Source organism: Podarcis vaucheri (assembly GCF_965113315.1).
Source record: "Podarcis vaucheri genome assembly, chromosome: 6".
NCBI classification, from domain to species: Eukaryota; Metazoa; Chordata; class Lepidosauria; order Squamata; family Lacertidae; genus Podarcis; species Podarcis vaucheri.
Genome location: NC_138764.1, coordinates 44,695,981 through 44,722,704, shown reverse-complemented (window position 1 = coordinate 44,722,704; position 26,724 = coordinate 44,695,981). Strand labels below are relative to the sequence as shown.

Here is a 26,724-nt window from a genome sequence, read left to right as displayed (position 1 = left end):
TAACAACTGTGAAGACGATTTGAAAAGATCCCTAGCAATTCTGTCATCACCCATCAAATACACATCACTCCCAATAACACCCATGGGTTACCCATGTTTTGTGATGGCACAAACACTTCTCTTATGCACAAGCACAGCATCAATACCTTTTACAGAACAGGTGATGTCTCCTGTAGCTACAAGGTCTCTCTGAGGCTGTGCTCAGCTTGAACACCTGTGAGTAGGTTTCCCCTCTGCTGCATTTCCAAGTTTATATCTCCCACTGCTGTTCACATTCACCTGCTTTCTTTCCCCAGTGTTGCAGAAGGTTTTATCTGTGCACTTGCTGTCTTCTGTGTATGCTCTAAAGCCCCCTGATCTGTTCACACCACAATGGAATGACTGCTTCCATTTTCAAATCACGTGGAACCTGGTGTGAGTGCATCAAAGATAAATATTTCTCTAAAAGCAATAGAATGCAGATAGATTGCAGTTAACGTTGTGCGAACCTGTCTTAAAAAATGGTGGTGGGAACATGCTAGAGGCGCAGCAAACAATGATGTGAAAACACCTTAAGGTAGGAGACCAAATTCCCAGGAAGCCTAAGTTGTAGCCTGCAAACAACCACTATTTTCCCAGAGAGAATACCAGGGCCACACAAGGAAAGGTTTAACAATCCCGGCAAGCTACATGGAAGTAGCTGGAATATTCTGAACAGAAAACCCATAGCTGACACTTGGAGGAATGTTTGAGGCCTGCGTATCTTAATATGAAAAAGCAAATGGAAAACAGTTAGTTGTCATTTGGTGTGGATTGCCTTCTGTGATTCACTTATCTTAGATACATTGAGCTGCTTTGTCAGTGGTATGTTCTCAAACCAGCCTGCTCTGGCAGGAACTGGTTGGAGTTTTAGCCCAGGACATCTGGAGGCCTCCATGTTTAGGGAGGCTAGCATAAACTAGCATGATAGCAATTGTCATTCCATTTGAGTACTCTGTCCTTGAAAAGTGACTAATGCTGGGCACTTCAAAGGATGTATTTAGGTAAGATGTTTAAAAACTATGCTTCTGGGAAAGAGATGAATTCCCTAATCCCAAGCTATTATGTTTGGTTTCACCCTTTTGAGTAGATAGTCTATGAATTCAAGTTTATTGATCAAGTAGTCAGTTGACAAAGAGAATGGACAATAGGTCTATTCTGTTACTTAAAAACGGTATCCAATGTGTGTTATTTCAGATTGAATTGTAACATTCCACATAACTAGTAGCCAGAATCTGACTGTGGAAACACATCATAGGATGCTCCATTGATTCTTATGAGAGATCATTTTCTTTACCCTGGCTCTGAATGGCACAACATTTAGCTGTGGTTGCAGGTGAGAAGAAGGTTTGAAGGGTATAGGATTCAGTCCTCCTCCAACCTGTCCACTCCTCCAGTCTGTAGCTTTATGCCCGCAGAATGGCACTGGTGAAGCAGATATACTGGCATACTGCTCACACACCACAGTAGTGCTGATGTGACTTAATTTCTGCCAGTTTTACTTGGTTCTGCTAGTATAGCAGAGTTTCTACCATATCTTATAAGTCTTCAGTTGGTTGCATCTTAAGTTAGTTGAACTTCAGCCCTATTGAAATAATAATAAGAAGAAGAGTTTGGATTTGATATCCCGCTTTATCACTACCCTAAGGAGTCTCAAAGCTGCTAACAGTCTCCTTTCCCTTCCTCCTCCACAACAAACACTCTGTGAGGTGAGTGGGGCTGAGAGACTTCAAAGAAGTGTGACTAGCCCAAGGTCACCCAGCAGCTGCATGTGGAGGAGCGGAGACACGAACCTGGTTCCCCAGATTACAAGTCTATCGCTCTTAACCACTACACCACACTGGCTTTTCACACTTAAGAAAAGCTTAGGTATGACTTGGTTCCCATTGAAACAAATGCAATTTAAGTACAGCTTTGTCTTCTGTCTTTCTGCTTTTATTGCTTAAGAGTTTTATTTAACAGTCAAACTTTTTTTTAAAAAATATTCAGATTGTCTTATAAGAATTTATCTACATGATAATGTGAAATGGTGATTTAAATTAAGCATTGATGAACTCAGTTGGTAGCAACTGGTGTGGGTTCTAATAAATTATTCTCACCTTGAATGAGGAGACTTAAGAGACTGGAAGCAGTACGGCAACAGTTCTGCCTAAACACAATAGGCAGACAGTTCAAAAGCATAGGTGGCTCCTCAAGTATGTAAATGAACAGTATATGACACGTGTAGAAGTGCATATTCTACAGATCGAAGTGGTCAAGTAGGCATGTATGAGACAAGGTGACCCTTCATATAAACTCTTCCTAAGTTGTTAAGGGCTTTACATGTTAATAGTAAAACTATGAACTTGGTCAAGTAGCAAAACGGCTGCCAATGCAGAACTTTGACCAGAGATGCAATATGCTGATAGGATCTCACTCCTATCCGTGCAGAATGGTGCAGCATCATTATGTAAAGCAGTTTCTGGACCAACCACAGTGGAAGTTCACATAGAGTGCGTTGAGTAATCTAATTTTGAAGTTACCAGTGCCTGGACGACTGTGATCAAGCTACCCCAGAAGCAGTCACAGTTGATGTACTAGCCTAAGCTTGTAAAAGGCTGTCCTAGCCCCCAAGGCCACCTAGGTCTTCAGTGACAAAGTTGGTTTCAAGAGCACTCCCAGACTGCAAACTTGGTTCTTCACATCTGATTTCTGACACTAGGACCGTACAAGTCAAGGTTATTACTAGTAGTTATAATTTATGGTAAAGTCAGTCGTCCTCCTGGATCCAGGTGACGTTTCAAAAACAAAACAAACTCTGTATTTGAATGTACGTCCCATGGAGACAAAATCCTATTCCCATAAAGAATGGCCCCAGGATTGCTGCCAATTTTGGTACAATGACAAAATGTCACAGAATATACATTCTAGGAATTTAGTATTTAATTGAAGGACATTTTAAAAAAGACCTATAATAAATATGGTAAAATATGCTATGTGCATGAAAATAAACATTTAAATATCCTGACATACTTTTACCACTGTACATCCCACATCACATAGTGTAGCCAAGACAACCTTCGTGTTGAAAACTTTGTGTGAATTTGAGAGCTAAAAGGATTATTGTCAAAGTAACTGTAAAATCTAGGCCTTTTGAAACCATCTTGATTCTTTCAGAGACAGTCTCATTGGCTTTATTTGAAGGATAATGCCTTTCACTGCCATTTTCTGGGTGGTCTGCACACCACTTAAAATCATATGGGTTAAATTATACAATGGGTTTTAGAAGAAGGGGGTGGTGGTGGTGAGGTTTCTGGTAAAGCCTCCAATATATATTGCTTACACCACGGCCCTAGATGCATACATTAACTCTTAACAATATATAAATAAATGTCTAAACATTCTAAGTATTGTGACGAATACTTAGCTGTCAGAGAAGATAGATGAGGCCCCTATAGAGTATAACTACCATGGATAAAAGCTCAGGATTGAAAAGAGCAAGAGAGTAAGTGAGCACTTCTGTTTTAATAATAACTTGGCTCTTTAGTGCTAATGAATCATGAGTACTGGAGGTTTATGTGTAGGGTAATATATACAAATGGATCGTATTAAAACAAATGCAGACAAATTGTAAGCAAACCTAATCCTCCATCAGCCATTCCTCTTATTGTTCATTAACTTCTTAACTGACACTCTAAAAGCATTTATTGTCAGTTTGTCAGCCGAGAGAACGTTTCTGGTAGGTTACTGATTTCATAATCATGTTTTAATAATGTAGAAAACATACCAATTTTCTGCAATCCAAACAAGTGAAAAAATACAACTGTGGCTTAAAGTTAAAAAAATGATTACTATGTTAAATTTTAATACTGTTTACTAAAACCTTAGACTTTATTCTTTAAAATTCAGAGTTGTCTGTCATTTGGAAGGGTATTTCCATCGAAGTCCTTCCCCCTCTTTAATAGTAGGGAGCAAAGTCAGTATTGTGGGAGAGATTTAAGGAATAATGATGGGCTTACCCAGTAATAGAAAGATTCTCTGAGAAATCATGTTTCTGCTGCCTAGAGAATATAATACAAAGCTTGAGAGATGGGGGAAAGAGTATTATTGGCAACATATATAAAATAAGTAATTATGAAACATTTTGTTATGATATATGATATGATGAGGTGCAAAGGACTTGAAGTCAGGAAAGTTAATTCTGCTTTTCAAAATATACAGCAGCAGCAGAACTATGTAATTAATATCCACTCTCCGACAGCCTTCATGAAAATAACCTTGATTTATTCTACTCCAGCTAAGATGCTTTTCAAATTACCGTACTTCCAGTTCCTCTCTGCTTCTGCATCAGACCTTGATATGCTAGGGATGCTTTCTTCTCTGACAGTATTCCCACTTGGCTTCTGGTGATTTCAACATTCATGTTGATAAACTCTCTGAAACAATGTAAGGGGTCTTAAAAATGGAACCCTAGGCTCTAATACTTTGCCTTCTGTACCACCAAGGCAGCATGTCTCCTGAAGGAATGACAGTCTGAATTGTGCTATCCAAATGTGGAGCATCGACAACATTACAAGCCTCTAGTCAGGTGACTCAGGGAGACTGCAGCTCCACCTTGTCCTATAAATCTTCAGCTCTGGAGACAGTTTTTCAACCTGTGTAACATCTCGCAGCAAAAAGGCCCTGCTCACCACACTTACCCCACACTCTGCCTGTGGAATGCGACTGTTTACTTTCCTCAAGATGCGCTGCTTTCTTCTAACATTTGGCTCATAAGCTGTTGCCTCTGGAACTTCGCTTTTTCTTTTCTTTTTTACTTGTCCTAGAGATTGCGCTGCTTGCTTCTAGCCCCATCACACTAATGGCTTTCTCACTCCTGACCTTTGGGGATCTGAACTTTTTACAACTTGCATTCCTGCTGCTCGGTGGACCCTGACATAGAGTCGTCTTCTGTCCCCAGCTGCTCCCTTTCACTTCCACTGTTGGAGTAAATACTCCTCTCAGTGGCATGAACATTGTCTTGCTCTTGCTTCCTCAAAGAATTGCTCCTCAAAGAATCTCTCACTGTTGCTCCGGAATTTATCCTGACAATCACCTTTTCAGTATCTCCATTATATCTTCTTTGCCCAAATCTATTGAGGTTCCTTGAGGTTTTCGCCTTGGTTGTCTTCTAGTCTCTCTTTACCCACAGCTTTGAGTGCCATCTATTTGCTGATCACTTTAATCACTTCCGGGGTGACTGTTTAAAGATTCTTAAGCCAATCTAGGATCTAGGTCAGCCTGCTGCCCTTTACACATTATCCACTATTGGGAGTTAGCTGGCATTGGTCTGTGAACTCCTTTCTTGCTACTTGACAGGTGACTTTCAACCCAAAACTTATTTCTGCTGTTCCATATGGACTAGTAGCATGTCCCCCGCCTTTGAGCAAGGATTTGTGAAAGGCAAGAACTTCCTTTCAACTACAAAAAAGTCAACAAAGGATAGTTAAAGAAACCAAGATAGTTCAGGAAAAGAAGGCACATTATTGGCACATTAAAAAGAGACATACAAGCATTCTAATTAATTACTATTAAAAGGGAATCAAAGCTACTATCTTAAAGCATACAAGAGAATAGTGACTTCACATGTAATTATATAGAACAAAAACAACAACAACAGTGATTCAAGACGGCGGCATGGCAGGGAACTGCATAAAGAGACTCAGCGTTGCTCCTTCCACTTCCACTTCCGGGTCACCACAATGCATGAGTGCAGGGTCGCACATCAGTTGAACACATATAAATCGGTCATTGCCTGTAGTTTCAGATGGCCTTCGTTTGGTTTAAGCTGCAGAGGAAATAGTGTCTCTTTGGTGCAAAGTTATTCTGTAGGACGTTGCTAAATGTGCAGCCCCATTAAAAAAACCCAACATACACAAGTTCATCTGTTTGCTGAAGATTTGCTAGGATATGCAGGGAGAGATAACTGAGAGGGGCAACCTCTTTGATACATATTTCAGCAGTAGCTCTTAGTAATTTTACATGCAGCAACTTGTATAAGTCTGCTTGTGAGAAGGGTCAGGAAGTGTCACTGTTGTATAAACAAGCCACCAGTGCAGGCTTAACTGTAGCTCTAAGGAAGGTGTTAGCATTGTATCATATGGAAAGAAACAGCTGATAGATAGCAGGCATTCCCATAGATCTCCTGTTTGTAATTCAACCTGTCATCAGATAGGGGATGAGGCTGCTTCCTAAATCCAACTATGAGTTAAGAGATGATATCAGATACAGCTTGGCAATGGAACATACAAAATAGTTTCTGGAGAGGATATAATAAAATTTCTGTGATTGTAGCAAACTCCCTAGTTTGAATTATACAGGACAATGGCTAGCAGTATCAAGCCACTTAGGAAGCTATGGGTGACAATAGAGGATATGTTTATTAGAGTTTTGTGAATGACAAACCAGGACTATAGATTGGAAGGGTATGTTTGTCTCTTGTTGTGCTAAATTCTTTGCAGCTCTCCAAAGTCTGCTGTTTTAAATTAACAAATGAATTATTATTATTATTATTATTATTATTATTGTTGTTGTTGTTGTTGTTGTTGTTGTTGTTGTTGTTGTTGTTAATATTATTATTATTATTGGAATCATGCAGTTTTAGCTCCTGCTACATCAAGTGTCATTATATAAGTGTTGGCTTAATTTATGCATGTTTTGAATACAATTTTATAGCATACAAATTTTACAGCTGGCATCAATAAAGCATGCTCTGAAGCGTTTTTTAATTCTCAACCAGTGAGGAGGCAAGGAGTGGGGTGGAGGAGAGAACATCAGAGAGAGTTTAGCATTAAAAGGAGCTTTTAAAGCTCAAGGGGTATATGCAAATGAGGAAGCTGTCTCTGAGGAAATTGAGAGATTCACTGATGTTATAAAGAAATATTGTCAATAGGACCAGCAGCATTTGATGTGCTTTTTACACATGGGTATAAATATGCAAACAGGTGTTATCCATGTATGCATAGTAACCAAACTCTGGCTCCCAGATCCCATTGTTAGTGCAAGGGATAGCAGCCATCTTGGCAGGAATGTGCCATGACTTAATATTTTGGGAGCAAGAAGGGGAAGGGGGAGAATAGAGGAGAGAGTAGGGATGGGAAAGCACTTTTGTTTGTTGGGCCATATCAAAAGATGGCCACCCCTCTGCTAATCCCTCGTGCCCATTTTAAGGGGTACACAAGGAGTTTAGCGCTCTGAATGCAGTGTTGCACCAGTCATATGCTGTAGCTTCTGCTTGAATCACATAAACTAGAGTAATGTGTTGCAGTGGGCTATTAAGTATATTGTTTGGTTTATTCTAATAATAATACATGACCAAACATGATTTGTATTGTCAAGAGGGCTAGCAGATTTATCTCGCATGTATGCCAAGTTGGTACTATCAGCCAGATCTACTAATATATATGACAACTTTCCTACTGAGAAAAACTGATTCTGCAGCTTTGGTATTTTCCAATAAAATATGGAGGATAGAATACTTTATATTTCATAGTGTAAAGGGGAAAAACTCACCCAAAAGCAATTGGTTTGTGGAGGGGAAAACAGAGAAACCTCCTCAGCATTACCTCCTCACTGACAATTGAGACCAATTTAATGGTGTTAGACTCATAGCTTAGTTGGGACTATTAGCAGTCCTCTGGTGTGATAGTAATAAATCATTCTGCAATGCCAATTAGGTATAATTCTACAAGTCATTTCATTTGAACAACATTCTGTTAAAAACTATGTTCCTTGGAGACCTGTAATTGAGCTGTAGTATTTGATGGAAACAATTGAGGCAAAGTCACTTCTCTTATCAGTGTAGGCCTCATTATTCATGTAAGGAAGTAAATCATGATGAAATGACCTGTTATTAATAGTTAGGAAGGACATTTGTCAGTCTCGGAGACTAATGAACAGGCCAATTACGTATTTCAGGAATCCATACACAAATTGAGTTGTGTTTTCAGGTTGTTCCTTTAGGTGGAATATGGTGTGTGTAAGTAAGGGGTGATTGAGGGTGTTGAAAGGCAGCCAGTTAGACATTACTAATTAAAGAACTTTATCTGCCTCCGAAGGCAAGAATGCATTAAAATATGATATTGAACATTTTGCTATGAGCTGTAAATTGTTAAAAGATTATTCTCTTTCTTGATTTAGGCTGCAAGCTGGAGGTAGCTTCTTGAAAGAATTATGAAGAAAACTTGAAATATGCTCTCTCTCACATACACATGTATACACAAATATAGATATATAATTATACACACGCACAACCACGCACACACAATATCTTGGGATTTCTGTTTCTGATTCCTGTTTTTAACAGGTTGCTTACAGATGTGGCTCCATGTAAAACAGGATGTGTAAAAGGAAGCCAGTTAAAGAAGAGGCACATCCTGTTTTAGGGGTAAAGAGCTACTGTTTCCGTTTTGGCACAACAGCAGCTATTCCACTTATGCAGATGATGCTACTCTATGTGTCCCCTTATTGCAAATTAGCATAGGGGAATAGTTCTCTGGTTCATAGCCCTGATTGCCAAGAAAAACACTATCTGGGGCATAAGCTGAGTGTCAAGCATGATAATAGAATTGTATTCAGCGTATTGCAAAACTACATTTACATATGGGTTTTCAATATGTATAGTAAAGACACATTGAGAACATTTATACACACATCTGGTTTGGGGGCCCCTAGAATGTAACTCTTATTATACTTCTAAACCGTTTCATCCCAGTTAATATGGCACTAGAATTATGTGTAGGTTTTCAGCAAATCTCTATCATGCATCCTTCAAGTGACCATAACATATAGGTCTTCTAGATCAGTTTTTTCATTGTGGATGAGTGCATTTTTGGGACTCCGTAAACATGCCTGTGGAAAATTTCAATTTTATTACCACCATGACAAAAGGATATCTTATCAGACTAAATTTACAATGCTACTAGAATACAATAGGGTAGCTTAACTACTGCTTTGTTCTGGCACATATATGGTGTTGGAGGTCAGATGAGAGCCATGCCACCCTCATGTACTACATTGGCCAAAATCAGTTAACCAGTTGTATATGTATTAATTGGAAGTTTAGTTTCTTTGATATCAGTACAATTTATTATCAGGATGTTTGATTTTGATTAGTTTCATCTGGTTTTAGAGTTAAAGCTGAATTGAAAAATGTGCAGGTGTCCCCTCAGAAATGAAAACACAATGCAGTGCAAAAAAAAAAAAAGTATATTAAATGCTCTGTAGCAGATTGAGTTCCTTTAGCAGAAGCCAACACAATAACTCTTGGTAGCACAGGGAAGCTTCCCTTCTTCTCTTCCTCCTGTGCTTCCACTATATTCACTCTGGAGCAGGCATAGGCAAACTCGGCCCTCCAGATGTTTTTGGCCCACAATTCCTATGATCCCTAGCTAACAGGGCCAGTGGTCAGGGATGATGGGAATTGTAGTCCCAAAAACTTCTGGAGGGCAGACTTTGCCTATGCCTGCTCTGGAGTGTGAGCAGAACCCCCAGGACAATGGGAGAGGGGAGGAGATGAGGCTCCTTCCATCAGGGAAGCAGAAATGTTTGTGTTAATGGAGCAATATCGTTAACACAACACTGAATATTCCCGCCCGCCCCCAATATGTGTCATCCCAGATTATTTCCTCTTTTTCATAAATTAGCATTTGTCTTTAAACTGTTCATATTAACACTAGCTGCTCATAATAGCAAAATAAAGAAGCATTTCTTCATGGTAAATATTGTGAGTGGGATCTTGGGTATGTTGCTTTCTTTTAGGCATTTCTCTTTGGGCATTTCGTAACAAGTATACAGTATATATGCACACCCAAAAGCAACTTTGATTGACTGATTTATTTATTTTTAAAAAATTGTTTAGCTTGCAAAAAAGATCCGGGAAAAATTTAACCGGTACTTGGATGTGGTAAATCGGAACAAGCATGTAGTGGAAGCTTCATACACTGCTCATCTGACATCACCTCTGACTGCAATTCAAGACTGCTGCACCATTCCGCCGTCTATGATGGAGTAAGTATTCAAAAGGATCCCAACTGAGAGTTGCCTTATTAATTGGGGTAAGCCCATTCGTCTGGGGACATCTTGACCTGGTCTTGGGGCAGGGCCCATGTGAGAGAGGCTTGGTGGAGCAGATGGTCTGAAATGGTTTCAAGTTGAACGCTGATCCCATGGGAATTATGGACATCAGGTTGTTCCGTGAAGGCAGTGTCAGTGAAACCTTTTCACTCCATGGACTGCATTCCTTTCTTCACAGCCTTCCAGTGTTGTGCAGAGTTAGAAGCAAAAAGTGGGTGGACTGTTACCTTCACACAGTAGGCGTGTTTCTATAGACACATGTGCTTCTTTGTCCTCCATCTGTGAAAGCAATAAGCATTATCAGTGTTCATGGACAAAATTCTACCCAGGCAGAAGCATGCAAAGAGGATATAGAGAAGGAGGCTCTAAGTCTTTGGCCTTGAATTTGCCCTGTTTTTTGTTTGTGGCCTAGTTTAAATGGTACGTGTTGAATGATGTACTTGCATTATCAGGTCAGCTTTTAGCCAGTACATGAAAGTATAAGTATTTTCAGCCTAGAGTTTTGGTTTGGGAACTTGGTACTATTTAATTTTGCTAGTGTGCTGTTAGAAACAGGAAAAGTTTGTTGTAGTAAGGCATTACAGAAGGAAAATTGGCTAACGTGTCAGAGTTCAGAATTGATTTATAAATATGAAAGACTTGTTTGGAAAACATGATTAATGCTGCTTTTAAAAAATATCGCCGGCCTGAAAGTTGAAAAGGCTGCACATTTTTGGACTGTATATAAAGTGCTTTGGTTGGCTGATCAATATTAATTAACAGACATAAAAGACTCTAAACAGATAATAAAAATGCATTACAGTATATGAAACAGGATCACTTCAGTTACAGAATGCACATAAAATGATCTTTATATTTATTCTCTACCTTTACTAAAGAGAGTTGGCTATGGAAATAGTGACCTTTGCTGCAATTGTGTCTTGCAAATAATTATTCAGAGTCCCAGTGAATATCGGGCAGTGGGAAGCAGGTTTACTAAAAACAGATGGCTTTTATATGGTCTTATAAAAGCATACTTCTGTTTAATAGCTTAGGACTTCCTGAATTACACTGATAAGGCATTTGTTGGAATACAGTTACAGATTTAGTGATAAGTACATTAGCTGTGTGTGGCTTTTAATTTTTAGAAGAATTAATTTTGTAGTGCAGTTCTGAGCGCATTCTCTGTCCATACCAACCTCATTTTGCCCATCCTATTTTGAGCCAGGCTAGAAATAGCAGGGGGCTGTTCCTTATAGGAGTTACTATTTAAGTGTGTTTCCATACAGAGTACACTGGAAGCATTGAAAGGGCCTGCGCATTGATCACTGAATATAGTTTGGTTGTGAGTGGGCAGCTCACAAATACCGTGGGCACAAGCCATGAGTTCCAAATCAACAAAGGTGTGAAGAAGAAGCTGTTAGCCTTAACCACACTGCAGTCCTTTCTTTCACATACCACTGGATGAGCAGCTCCAGCACTTCTTCACAAAATCACAAAGAGCAGTGGAAGATTTAACAGAGTTAAGGTTCCATTGTGGAACCATAAGGACACCAGAAGAGCCTGCTAGATCCAGCCAGTGGCCCATTTAGTCCAGCATATAGTGGCCAACCAGTGGCCTGTGGGGAATACTCTAGCATTCTCTCCTCTCCTCCCTCCTGCACTTAGTAACTGGACTAGAATGATAGCCAGCTGGAAGGAAAGTTGTGTTAAAGAGAGGATGTGACACAGGCATGGACAATGCCAAAGTAGGCAGAGATACCGTATTTTTTGCTCTATAAGACTCACTTTTTCCCTCCTAAAAAGTAAGGGGAAATGTGTGTGCATCTTATGGAGCAAATGCAGGCTGCGCAGCTATCCCAGAAGCCAGAACAGCAAGAGGGATCGCTGCTTTCACTACTCAGCGATCCCTCTTGTTGTTCTGGCTTCTGAGATTCAGAATATTTTTTTCCTTGTTTGTTTTCCTCCTCCAAAAACTAGGTGCGTCTTATGGCCTGGTGCATCTTATAGAGCGAAAAATACAGCTGCTTTAGTCAGGTTTTATTATTCTAGCGTGAAGCTTAGTACAGCCAGAGGCCAGGGGCCCAGCAATCTACAGTGGTGCCTCGCAAGATGAAATTAATCCGTTCCGCGAGTCTCTTCGTCTTGCGGATTTTTCGTCTTGCAAAGCACGGCTATTAGCGGCTTAGCGGCTTAGCAGCTATTAACGGCTTAGCGGCTTTAAGAAAAAGGAAACAAAATCGCAAGAACTCGCAAGACGTTTCGTCTTGCGAAGCAAGCCCATAGGGAAATTCGTCTTGCGGAACGACTCAAAAAACGGAAAACTCTTTCGTCTTGCGCATTTTTCGTCTTGGGAGGCATTCGTCTTGCGAGGTACCACTGTATGGTTAATGTTAATTGGTTTGTCTGAAATCACTCAACTTCGAACCAAGGGTTATGAACCTGAGTTATTTCAATAAACCATAGTTAAGGTTAACCACCATTTAGGGTTTGAACAGAAGGCTAAATTGCAAGTAATCTAAACGAGAAGCAAACTGGAGAGAGGAGGAAACACATAAACCCAAGATTTGCACAGGCTTCTTCCATCATGGTTAACCATGATTTATCATGTTGACTAAACTCAGCATTATTTGACTCAGTTTTTGTTCTCTGTGCCTTAATTGATTATGCTGGGTTTTTGTTTTTTTTAAAGAAATCCGTAAGGGACATTTTCTTTATCTCAGTACACTAGAGAAATTCTTATCACTGTAACATATTACTTGACAAGTCTACCTTAGATTCATGAGTGTAATATTTACATGGGTAAACCAACAGATCTATTTTTGAAGATCATTTACTTCATGAATGCGATAATTGCTTCAGAAGTGGTCTGGCTCACCTTTTTAAAATAGCTGCTTAAATATTTGCTATTGGAGTTCAGCTTTATCACAGCCTTTTCTTCTGTTTACATGCCCTCTCATGGGCTGTTAAGTTGTGAGATAAGGAGATTCCCACTCTGATCTTTCAAGTTGCTGGTGGAGTTGTATTTTCAAGAATACGAAACTGGATTTGGACTCAGCTTAATGGAATTTCAACAGTGTGCAAAGATGGCTGTAGAGATTTGGAAGGACTGAGTCTTACACTTTTGGAGTATGTGTATTATACAAACAGTTTTCTTAAGCACTCATTAGAAATTAGTATTTGATTTGTAGGAATCCAAGTATGGGATAGGCTAGGAAGAATCCTTCTAACACAAGTATTATCAGGGCATACAATGACAAAACTATTATTTCCGTCACAAATCACTGCAGTGAGTTAAATTCTAGTATAATTAAGTGCTGAGAGAATAAAATAGAACCCCTCCCCATTATCATAAAATTCTGTCCTGAGTTCCTAGTTATTCTCACTATTAAAAAATAAATAAGCATTTAAGAAGCCTTTGAGATTATACTTAGCACCATTCATGTTAATATAACACCAGATAAACAACATTTGTTTCATCCAGACATATTGGAAAGTCTCCAGGTTAGTCAAATGGATAATGGTTTACTGTGTTTGCATTCCTTAAAAACAGGTGCATGCTTAAGTGCTTTCAGGATTAGAGCTCCATTATTAGTTCATTATAACTATTTTAAAATAAAAGCCATGTTTAATATTTCAGTACTGTACTGCAGTATGCAGATAAAATATTAATTACAAGAATATGCCTTGCTGTTAAAAAACAACAACTGGTTTTAGCATTTTAAATAAAATTGTTAATTTTGAATTAGTTTGTAATGTAGCTGCATTTACCCCAGGGAAAACACCTTTATAGAAATTTAAACAAAGAATGGAAAAAAGGACAGGTCTTGTTACAACAACAGATGAGTGTCATTTTTATATACACATTCTCTTTCTTCACCCCCTATTTTCTAAAACTGAAACTGCATAGAAGAAGTTGATTTACTTTGTGAATAGAGGCTGAATGCAATCCAATTGGAGCTTACTTGAACACTGTTTTGATGTAAGATTCAAAGCTTCTGCAAATTTATTTTATCTTCTACATTTGCTGATCTTCTGCTTGTAAATCCTGTTGAAGGAGAATAAAAATGACTGCTGCCTGATGGGAATTAAATGTCTGAAGTTCAAAGCAGTTTGCACATCAGAGCAAACGTCAATCAAATGAACATCTTGCAAGCTAGGCAGGGAGCGAATTTCTCCATGGGGAAGAGATCAAAGTGGGAGTCACAGTTCTGTTTTCTCCCTCTGGATGCAGTTTCGATCAGTTGTTCATTAAAGTGAATCCAGAAGGAAGGGTTTTCATATAGTATAGAAAAAGAAAGGGGGAAAGAAGAGGGTTGGGTAGTGGGAATGGATGATACTTTTTCTTGCAGCTGAAGTTAAGAACACATTTTGATCATTTTTAATTGCAGAAACTATTTTCCACCAAAAAACTCCCCCCACCCCACCCCTGGATTGTTTGGGGATTTGTTACAGATACATTTTTTCAAGAGTTTTTATAGAGGACATGTTTTAAAACCTGCTTAGTTAATCTACATTCTTTTGTTTGAAAAAGATGGAGGGACTAGTTAAACAACTCCCCAGTCCCTATTTAGAGTGCCTATATATTTTATTTGTCTGGAGATCAAGAGTTCATCTTACATTTTTTGTGATTAGTATCTTAATCATTAGGAACACGTCAGGTTTTACGTTTAAGTGCTGTTATTGTATACATTTTAAGGATGGTGAAAAATAAAATCATGAAATTGCCAAATTGCCTGAAACAATTATTAGTACCATTAATAACATTAGTTGCTTTTAGATTTTAATGGAGGTGTTGGAAGCCATGGACACCATGCAGCAACTCCCAACGAGTACATCCTCCATTTTCTTTTATGTGGAAGGTATTTCTGGGCATGCACAATGGGGGGAAAATCCCTGTATTCATCTGGTGCATTTTCATTCTTAAGTTATAGTGGGGGCACCTCAGTGGGACTTACATCTGAGTAAACAAAGTTAACAAGGTTGTATGAAATGAGACTAATTTCCTTAAATTTTCCTTTCCTGTAATTCATATCCCTTCTGATTTTTTTATTTGGAAGGCAGAATGTAATGCAAGATGTTGGGAACAGACCTGGATATGTTTAGACTTGAGCAGAAATGAGTTAGTTTGGATGGTTTCTGCTAACTTAGGTACTGGGTAAAATTTACAGAAGGATTAGCATCAAGGCCAGGGGTCGGCAAGGTTTTCCTCGCCTGGGCCGGTTCACTCCAGAGGAGATCCCTCTGTGGGCCGGATTGCGTGCGCGTGCCCACAATTTCCGGCCTCGGCGCATGCGCAGACGCGATTACTGGCACAGCGAAAGTGAGTCCCCGCACCACATTGCGCCGGTTTAGCGCAGCGCACAGGGACTCGCTGAGCGGGCGGCTCGGTTCGGTTCGGGGGCGGCTCGTGAGCTGGTTAAACAACCTCTGCGGGCTGCTTGTGGGCCGTGGGCCTTAGGTTGTCTACCCCTGATCAAGGCTGTGCAAAGTTGCTAACAGGCCTAAAGCAGTGCCATAGCTACCGGGTTTTTTTTTTTTTGTCTTGGGTGAACTTGGCTAGCTAGGTGTTTTGCCCTGGGTGAAGCCTCCAGAGGGGTGCTGTTGCAGCTTCCAGATTGTGTGTGTGTCCATGTGCGTCTGTGTGTGTCTGTCTGTGTGTCTGTGTGTCCGTGTGTCCGTGTGTGCGCGCAAAGGCACATGGAGGATGCCAAACTGGGTCTTTGGCCCCAGGTGAAATAAAGCCTAGTTTCACCCCTGCCAAAAGATATGTAATAAAGGTGAAAGGTAAACCTCCCTTGGGGGAGAGCATTCCACAAGTGGAGACTCGCCATAGAAAAGGCCCATTCTCATGTTGCCACCCTTTAGACTTCTCATAGAAGAGGCACGCAAAGTAGGGCCTCAGATGATGATCACATCAATTCATACGTAGGAGACCGTCCCTGAAGTATTGCAATCCTGAACCATTTAAAGCTTTATAGGTTAAAACCAGCACTTTGAATTGGACCCGGAAACTAATTGCCAACCTTTGCAGTCAGGCCAGGATTGGCGTTATATGCTCAAACTGTCTTGTTCTGTTGAGCAAGCTGACCACTGAATTCTGGTCAGCTGAAGTTTCCGAACCATCTTCAGAGGCAGCCCCACGCATAATGCACTGCAGTAAAACGCTCTTCCCCTAATGCAAGCTCAAGGAAGAGTCCATATTTAAACAACAGAACTAATTTATTTGCCTTATTAATTTTACTACTGCATTCATTTTAGGTTTGATGGAAACTTTAACACTAATGTGTCTAGAACGATCAGCTGCGATAGACTGTCTACCACTGTGAATAGCAGAGCGTTCAATCCTGGCCGTGACTTAAACTCTGGTAAGTAATGCATACTTGAGCATGTAACTTCTGCCTTTTGCTGCAGAAAACCAGCATCCAGCGCCACAGCAACTGCGTTTTATCTGACGCTGCCACACTGTTTTTAATTTCCAGAACTGAATGAGAGGAATATGTTTTCCTGCAATGATGTTGATATTCCAATATACCATGTAATTGATAGGACTTTATATCAAACTTAATTTGTTTTCTGTGTAGCCATCTGCCCTGGCATCAGTAATGTCAGTTCTTCATAGTGACATTACAAAGGGGCCTCTTTGATCTTTTGAGTTCATCTAACGTAGAGGTTCTGCAGCAAACTGGCATTAACTCTGATTTATGAAGATGCCCTGAAATACTTCGTTTCTTTGATGTGCTGTGGGGTTTCTATACTGGGGATTGACCCATTTGCTTGGCACGTTATAAAGCTGGAGGTGTGGTTGCTGTCTAAGACTGCAAGACTTTTCACAAGAGATTGAGCCTTCCGTTAACACTACTTTATTAGCATTGTTTTCAAATGGAAATAAATTAGCTTTACTGTTTAGAAAAGGGGGTGGGGTGGGGAGAAACCTTTTGTCATCCAGCGATATATGTGGTTTGGGTTTTTTATAGCATGGGAGGGTTCTGATTTGACTTAAACTCCCTTGCCCTCTCCCCCCCCTTAAATAAAAGGTACAGATTAAGGGGCTGTAGAGGTCAAAACGAAGGTGTGTGTGTGTGGGTTTATAGGAGATGTGCAGTCAACTACAGATATAGGAGTGTGTGTGTTTGTATTATATCAGTAATGTAGGGGGTGCAGGTGTGTGATTTTTTTGTACCGGAGAGGACTTTGTCCTACATTTTAAATGGAAAAGGACCATCTCAGGAGAAGGTGCTGTGATTGTAACAAGCAGGGATCACTCTTCAGTTAGCAACTGCACTTTCTTTTCCTTGTTACTTCTTCTCCACCCATTTCCTCTCATTGCCAGTCCTACAACTGATGATTTTGTAATGCTTGGAGTAAAGACAGGTGCAATTTGGTCCAACACCCAGCAATGCAGGAATCTCAGCTAGATCATACATGATAAATGGCCATCCAACTTCTGCTTAAAAACCTCCAAGGAGGGAGACTTCACTACCTTTCCAAGGGGGTCTGTTTCACTCTATAGAACAGCTCTTACTGTCAGAAAGTTTTTCCTGGTGTGTGAAATGGTATATGCTGGCATGGCTTCACAGCTGAAGGAACATACTCGTGAAACTTGTATTTTTATATAGTGTATCTTGATTTCAGCAAGGCTTTTGACAAAGTTCCCCATTATATTCTTGTGGAGAAGCTGGTAAAATGTGGGTGGCCTTGTGGGGGTTTCTGGCCTTGTGGGGGTTTGGATTAGATGACTTGGGGGTCTCTTCCAACTCTACATTTCTATGATACCAGCATATCAAATACTAATTCAAGCCATTGGCCTTCCCTCGCTCACTTGCTGCTGTTACATCTTTCTCTAGCTGGGGCGGGGGGCGGGGATAGCAGTGCACTGAAGCAGGCTGCCTGAGATGGAACTAGCACAGCCTTCTTTTGTGTTTATTTCATTAACTTTTTCCAGGTAGAGGAGGTGGCACCAATGGTAGTGAGAGAAAGGGCAGAGTGCAGGGAGATGCATGGCCGATTGCTTGAACAAGTATTCAGCTTGCTGGTATGAACACCTGTCCATTCCACTGAGAAGCCAGGAAAGATCTGCCATGAATTCTGATTTTAATTCACATCTGTCTTCACCTTTAGTTCATTTGCTGCTGTGTGGATATAGAGATTCTTCATGGACCCACTGCCATGTAGCTGATCCTTCCCGGGTCAACTCTTCACTGTTGGTGGCTGTGTATTCTCAAAGGAGAACTATCGCTGCTGTCACTGCCATAATAGGCTGCTATATCTGGTTCTCCTCTTGTTAGTTTAATATGGTAGAATGCAGGAAGAGATATCCTAGGAGAGGTTATGTACCTTTTGAAATGCCTTTCAGCTGTTCCAGGAATCATCCATGCTACATACACTACAGCTTTGAGCTGAAAAGCTGGTTGAATGTTATTGAACATAAAAGGCAAATGTGGCTGGTTTCCTTCCCTTCCCTTTTCCTTTTCTGGCTGTCTGATTTATCCCTTGTGGGCCATGTGGGTTTCCATTTACAATGAATAATTATTATTTTGAGTTTAAGTGAGGAATCATATAAGTGAAGATATGGTATTAAAGAAAACACCACCCAGATTTTAAATTTAGGCCCCTAATGTTCTTTAGGGAATTGCAGCATAGCTATAAAAGAATGCTGGTGCTGATGATTCTCTTCCCTATATATGCCAGGGAGTGTCATGTAGGAGCTCACTTTTTTGTGAGTTTAGACTATAATCCTTTGCACTCCCTGGAAAAACAAACAAACAAACAAACAAACAAACAAACAAACAAACAAACAAACAGTAAAGCTTCCAGCAAATTAAGGCGAAACATTACAAAACTACTCATCATTACTGATCTGTTTTGTTAAGGGATCGGGTCTGTAGAAACTCTTGAATAATGTGGTTTCTATCCAAATAGACAGATTATTCCTGAAACCTAAACAGGTTTGCAGTTGATTGTAGCCTCAAAAGCCTTTCTTCCTTATCTTCATCTTCAGAAGGTTCTGATAGTTCTTTTCCTCCAGCTTGTTAGTTCATTCTGCCTTCCCTAGGGAGAGCTGCCAATTTTGCCATAACCCTGTGCTTATTTTTCTATGACCACAGTGTACAATCTTCTGTGAGATAAGGGACTACTTCAGCTGGAAAAATAAGCTTTCTAACCCCCCCCCCCCTTTCAGGTACCCTTTTATTTTTCATCCAGTAAAGCTGCAAGAATTCCCTGCTGAGATTTCTTAGTTTCTTCCTTGCTACAATCCCTAAGAGGTGTACTTTGGGGGTCTCCTTTTATCTTCATTCCAAGCCTTTTACTCTTTAAAATGCTTTCCTTTTATGCCATGTTCCTATGTGAGACTTGCTAAGATGGCATCCGTTGTATATATCCTAGCATTTAAACTAAGTAAGCAGGTATCTCTCTTGTTTCTGGTGCCCAGATAGATTTATTTAAAGCACAGTAGCATTGTTCCATAATGCATTGTTCCATTTATCTCCTCAAGGTATTGGTTTAGCAAAAAAATAACCACATTCCTGCTAACACATTCCCCCTACTAACTCCTATCCTAGAAAGAATGACCAATCACTTTTGTAAAATTCTGCCATTCTGGAGCTGTGGTGCTTTTCCTGCAAAGTTGCAGTGAGCTGTTTAAAAGGGATCCTGAAAAAATTTTTGTGGAGGTTATCGGGTTTTCTGGAAGAGTAAAAGTGCCTTACTTCTAAGATTAGGAGCACCTGGAATTTGCAAGCCTGCTTTTCATGACTTTTTGGCTCCTCTGTTTATATCTCTCCCCTCCCCCTTTTTAAACCAATGTGTATTTATATAGCTGCTAAGCGAGGATCATTCGTGCATTTGATAAAATAAGCTTATATGCGAAAGCTTAGGCACCGCAAAACTCTTTCCTTGTCCCCCCACCCAGGAGTTAGATAAAAACATTTGCCACATGCCCAGTAGCAGTCTCTTTATTCAGGGTTGAATCTTGGCACTGTGAAAAGGCAAAATCCTGAGGTCATCTCTTTAAGTGCAGGGTGTCCAGTAGATTTTAGCTACAGGCATGGGTGTGAACATTTAAGAGAGGCATACTGACAATGCATGACTTTGGTGCAATGCTGTCAGGTTTGCAAAATCCCACACAAAGCCCTTATTAGTTCTTCCTGATTAAAAATTACCTTAAAGGCGTGAAGCACGTAACAGGAGACGGGCCCCTTGTGGAGACAACCTTAAAAAACTTCAGAGAGAATGCCAAAATGATAACGCTTGGCACTTATGGATAACACTTGCAAGATATAAAGCGTATTGGAATCATTAACTAATTAATCTTCAAACATACTAAAAATGGAACATGATTACTCATTATGTAACAGTTACTTTAATAAGTCACATATTGAGTATTAAAGTTAAGTGCCTTAGGCTAGAATGAGAGCAGCACCCTTTCCACATTATATATGTAATATGGCAGTCCTCTGTTGGAAGCTAAAAATAGATTATCTCTCACCTCTCTCTCCCCCCCCCCCTTTATGTCAGTTTCCTCAACTGTGCCTTATGTGTTTTAGGCATCCTGAGGAATGGGGCGTTGAGAGGCAGGAATGTCACTTAATGCACATCTAAAGTTCTTTAAGAAAGCGTTGGGGCCCCAACCAGCCAGATGGGTGGGATATAAATAATTAAATTATTACGATGGGATAAAAACCTCAATCTGGATCAAATGTTTTGCAGTGCAACTTCTTTTATTGTACAGTTAAATTTCAGGTAATAAAAACAGCAAATTTAAAAAGTGTTCTCTCTATTGCTAGTGATAACGATTTCCCACTGTAAAAGATTTTATCGTCTTTTATCATTGCATAGCGCATGCCATCAATTGACACACACTGTTGTTTGGACAAAGCTTGCCTCCTTTTGAAAATCAGTCTGTGTTTATTGGTGGTTTTGTTTTTAACAGCTCTATATAGCTCTGCCTAAAAAGCTAACAATATGAAAGTATGACCCAATTACAATTCAGTATCATTGTTGCCCATCATAGCACCAGACCCAGTCAGTTTTGCTAACTACGCAAAAACAATAAAAGTTCAGACTTAAAGTGAAACTTTTGTTGTTGTTGCCTTGTAGGTAATAACTAGCTTTAGCCAAGTACAAATACATTGTAATTTTTCAAGCTTTTCATTGCAGTAGGAGAGATGTACCGTATTGACCTGAATATAAGCCACACTTTCCCCACAAATGTCAACTGTGAAATTGCAGCTTATATCCACGACCTTATGGTATGCACCCAGGACAAGTTATATTCAGGTATTTTTCTTTTCTTTCCCCCCCTCCAATTTTTCAGGTGCGGCTTATATTCGGGCCAATACAGTACAGTGGTGCCTCGCAAGATGAAATTAATCCGTTCAGCGAGTCTCTTCGTCTTGCGGTTTTTTCGTCTTGCGAAGCACGGCTATTAGTGGCTTAGCGACTATTAACGGCTTAGCGGCTATTAACGACTTAGCGGCTATTAACGGCTTAGCGGCTTTAAGAAAAAGGAAACAAACTCGCAAGAACTCGCAAGACGTTTCGTCTTGCGAAGCAAGCCCATAGGGAAATTCGTCTTGCGGAATGACTCAAAAAACGGAAAACTCTTTCGTCTTGCGCGTTTTTCGTCTTGCGAGGCATTCGTCTTGCGAGGTACCACTGTATGTGAATCTGGTGACCCTTAGGGTAAGGTTACCAGACATCCCCGTTTCCCGGGGACAGTCCCCAGATTTACAAATCAGTCCCCATACAAAATCCATTGAAGTTGAAAAGTGTCCCCGGATTCATTGAAAAAAATCTGGCAACCTTACCTTAGGGGAGAGTTTCAATTTGTTCTCTTGCCTGCAAGATACTTTATTCATGACTGCATCTTTTCTCTGCCCAGATTGTTTGCTGAAGTGCAAATTGGGAGTATTGTTTGTGTGTCTGACAATAGTAATGTGGGCCTCAGTTCTTCCCTAATTTTCATAGTTTTTTTTCAATGTTTGTGCTTTAATCCTAAAGTTGGGAGCATGGCGACTACTGTGCACATGTACCCTGGCTTCATGTCTATTAATTTAAAGCAGTTCCATAGTGCAGTGAATTGAGTACGGTTCCTGATTCAATCTCTTGGCATCTCCAATTATGAAGGTGTTCAGATAGCAGAACTGAGAAGGACCTTTGTGGAGGCCCTGTAGAGCTCGTGTCAATCAGAGCAGATGGAGCTGACCCACATGTACCAAAAGGTTTACTTGGCTTTGATAATCAGAGCTGGATTGAATGTTCGCATTTCTACTGCAAAAAATATCCCTCTGGTACCTGAAATATCTCCTGAAATCCCAGATTGCTTAGCTGTGTTTGCCCTTGTTCTGCTATTTCTTCCCAAATCAGCAGGAGTTTTTTCTCATGGCTTTTTGCATACATTATTCCAGAAACTGGATCACATAATCAGCTTGGTAGCATCATGGTGATTACATATATGTGATATATGTGATTACATGATGCACATATGATATATGTGATTACATGTTACTACCACAAAACCAATTCCAATTGAGGGCAATGCTTCCTGCCCTCATTCTGAATGGACAAAATATTTTCACCCGTTTCCACTTCCTCAAAATTCACTGAAAGGTGAGGTGCTTTTCACAGCTGGCAAATGTTCACAAATGAAGCTTTCTCCCTGTGCTCTCCCTTAGTAAATAAATGTTATGGTGTATTGGGGAGCAAAACCTGTGTTTACGCGCTTAATGACCAGGGCTGGTGCCTGGCTGGCCTGGCAGCCAGGAAGCTGGTGAGTGAGTGGTGAAAAGGTTTCAGCAAGATAAATCTGCTGGCAAGGCTCAGCACAGAGCAATTACTCCAGCAGACAGGTTTCTTAAATGTTGGGAGCAAATCCTGAGTCAGCAATTGGGCAAGGCCAGCAGGGCTCCTTTGATTGCCCAGATCCCCTGATCCAGCTGGGCCATCAAGTTGCAGAATACCTTCCAGCTGCTGTGCAGAGAGAATCAGCCAGCAACTCTCTCTGTGGTGGTCCAGGGAGTAAGGTGCCAGGGCAATGCTGTCAGCTGTTTTGCTCTCAGCTGGCTGCTGACTTGCAAAAATGAGTCTTAATAGTTTACGTTGCATATTAGTCAATAGTAGTCAATCTGCTTTGGAAGGTGGGGGAACCCCCAGAACAAATTTAGGAGGGAGCAGAGGGGGAGAATGTTCCACAGCACTATGAGATATCATTGAGCTCATGGAACATCCTCCTTAGCACTGCATTGAATACAATGCCTAGGAAGCATCAAATGATGTCATGTAGAGTTTCAGAATTGGCTGCACAATGCAGCTACTAACCCAGATTTCTTTCTGCCCTGGAACTGTATGATTGAGATGGTGCTATATATTGGCCTCCTGCTGTTCTCATCTAGCAGTCAAGATCACTTGTGTGGTTCCCCTTTGGAAGCCTGATACCAGACCAAAAAAAACTGGTCCATTGCTTACTGTTAGCTTTAACAATGCCCATCCACTGCTCAACAGATAATAAAAGCTTTCAGAGCCTTCAGGGCATATGTGTAGCTCTAGATCATTGTTCCTATGTTTTTATATTTTTATATTTGCATTTTGAAAACTGGCACCTGGAGTTTGCAGGATTCATTTGAGATATTTGTATTTGAGGACGCTTGGTACATTATCCCTTAAAAAAAAAAGTCTATTCAGTAATGTTAACTTTGTTTTGGTAGATTTGCTTGTTTAGGTTTAGCTGGGAACAGCCTTATCAGGGGTGTACTGCAGTTCTCCTGTTTCTCTCCCAATCAGTTTTTTCTTAAAAATAAAAATAAAAATATAAATCCCCAAAAATGTAATTTAGCATAAGGAGCTGACATAGAGCTGGTGTTCTGACTTATTTGGTAAAATGTGTCTAACAGCTGTTTCTTCTCCAAGCTTAAATACCGCCTTAAAATTTCAAGTCTCACTCCATAAATTAAAAATCTGCACTTGAAAAGCTGTCTATTTGAATAATTAAGAAAGTGCAGTCTGGGAGAGTAAGTGAGCATAGTCTAGTAACTTGAACTTGCAGCTAGGAGCAAATTCCCCAAGGCTTATATTACTTGCTTGGCTGCTTCACTCACTTTGAGCTTTTGGATAAGTTACTGCATTTCTCTGCACACAGCTCCATATTTGTAAGATGAGAACAATCCTGCCTCATCTGTGCGTTTGTGAAGGCGCTTTGAATGGAGTCGTGGTGGGGAGTCCTGGTATCTGCACCGTATTAGTACTATTCTCTTCATACTACACAGGCTTATCTAATATTAAGACTTTTTTTATTCTATATAAGAAAGAGCATTTAGTATTTGTGGATTGTTTGAAGCTGAGGCTCACAGTCATGAAATAAAACCAGTTACTTAGAGCAGGGAAGTTTGCCTTCGTAGAAAATGTGAATTTTGGGGAAAGATTTGTGTTCAGGGAAAGAACAAGCATGGTAACTGTTAAAATGTGGCAGAGGAAGGAAAAGGAAGAGAAGCGTCATACAGTGGTGCCTCGCAAGACGAAAAGAATCCGTTCTGTGATTCTCTTCGTCTAGCGGTTTTTTTGTCTTGCGAAGCAAGCCCATTGATGGATTAGCGGATTAGCGCTATTAGCGGCTTATCGGCTTAGTGGATCAGCTGATAAGCGGCTTAGCGGCTTAGAAAGGGGGGGGGAGGAAAAAACCCCCGCAGGAACTCGCAAGACATTTTCGTCTTGCGAAGCAAGCCCATAGGAGATTCGTTTTGCGAAGCACCTCCAAAACGGAAAACTCTTTCGTCTAGCGAGTTTTCCGTCTTGCGAGGCATTTGTCTTGCGGGGCACCACTGTACAGTGAAAATATGTATTGTTGTAAACACGCTCTTAAAATGATATAATTAACTCAGTGGAATAGAACAAGTTGAGTTTACAGTGAAATCTCATTATATCATGGGTTAAGTGAGGCTTGCATGTGCTGGGAAGCATGGAAACAGTGTGAAGGAATGGGACCTGCTACAAAACGTTGCAGCATATCTTCACAACTTTACCCCACCCACCCGAAAAACACCAGGAGAGAACTTCTGGTCAGGGTCCGAAAAACACCAGGAGAGAACTTCTGGTCAGGGTTTCAGTCAGCCATGTTTCTTCTGTACCAGAGATGGGGAACTTGTGGCTTTCCAGAAGATATTGTTAGATTCCAGTTCCCATCACCAGCATGGTCAGTGGTCAGGAATGAGTCTGCTGAGCCAGACCAAGGAGGATGTCATGAGCACCTTTGGAGAGTTCTGGCAGGAAGACAGGGCTGGAACCAGGCCTTGGGGGCAGGGCCTTCTCCCAACTAGGGCAATATGCTGTTGCTGCTTCGACTTTGGCACTAGTTACCACACTTCTCTGGGCTCCTAGACAGCTTCAGTGGTGGATGGGTGGTGGGACATTTGAATGGATGTTAAGCTTTGCTCTCATCCATGCTGACTGCCCGCCATCTTAAATTACTCAAAGTCAATAGGTCTGTAGTTCTACCTGGACTATAGATTTCATAGCTCTGTGGGGCTGAGGTAGCATAAATGGTGGGTGGCCACCACTGAAAGGAGCAGAGCTTGGCTCCCATTCAAAAGCTGAACTGCTACCCAGCTCCGGAAAGCTTTTGTGGGGACCGACCAAGGGACCCTTCCTTATGTAGGATCACCATTGACTTCTACATTTGTTTTTGGCTATTTGCCTTGAAATGTTTATTAAGTTCTAATGTTTCACTTATTTTACTATAGCACAGCTTCACGGTTAGTCCACATGTAGAAATCCTATTGTAGCGGTATATACAATGTAAGGCGAATTTACTGTATACAGTCCACCAAGGCTATTTCGTTCAGGAAAAATATATATCATATTTTACCCTTTGGCTCAAAGGTTTCCTGGCCGGTAACAAAAAACCGACGTTGCAAACACTTCCACAGCTATTCATCTCAACCAGTACCATAGGTCTGAGACAATGCCTGGGATGCTTACTTTGCTGGTTTGTGGACACATTGCAGAATTGAGGGTGGCATGTAGCCTTGCCTAAATTTGCCTAAAGTGTTAGGAGTGAAAAATGTCTGGTTTGGGGGGAGGTGTCCGAAAACATGTTGGTTAAAAAATGAAAATACAGTAGAGCGTTGATAGTGGGCATTCTTACAATTTTATACTCTGTAAAAAACATTCTCTTTTGATTTCAGTCGCATTAATGTTACTTTAAAGAAACAATTAACCTGTTATTTTAAAACATTCTTCTGATTATAATACCATTCATTCACCTTCTCTTTTTTTTAAAAATAGTACTTGCTGACAATCTGAAGTCCAACCCAGGAATAAAATGGCAATACTTTAGTTCAGAAGAAGGCATTTTTACTGTGTTTCCAGCTCACAAATTTCGATGTAAGGGCAATTACGAGCATCGCAGCAGGTACGGTTTTATTGATTTTTTTTAAATTAAAAAACAAAAACAAAATCTGAACAGAAAATATATCATGGGTGATTTTATTCGATATAATTTGTAGGCTGCCCTCCATTATGAATGTTATATCAGTAAGGATGGTAATATAATAATCTGACCACACCCGGTGAACTTTTAATACACTCAAACAGGCATGATGAAAATATGGATTTTAAGTGGGTTTCAGCACATGGTGAAGT

The 26,724-nt window shown here is 40.4% G+C and overlaps 1 protein-coding gene across 2 annotated transcripts in view; it reads left to right on the top strand.

Annotated features, from left to right (window-relative positions):
* The window catches only part of CACHD1 (cache domain containing 1), a 121,770-nt gene that overhangs the window by 50,448 nt on the left and 44,598 nt on the right, over positions 1–26,724 (top strand). For both annotated transcript variants that reach the window (XM_082227547.1, XM_082227548.1), the window contains exons 3-5: positions 9,896–10,044; positions 16,351–16,457; positions 26,368–26,494. In XM_082227547.1, coding sequence (XP_082083673.1) covers positions 9,896–10,044; positions 16,351–16,457; positions 26,368–26,494 — 383 coding nt within the window. The remainder of the gene's footprint in view (positions 1–9,895; positions 10,045–16,350; positions 16,458–26,367; positions 26,495–26,724) is intronic.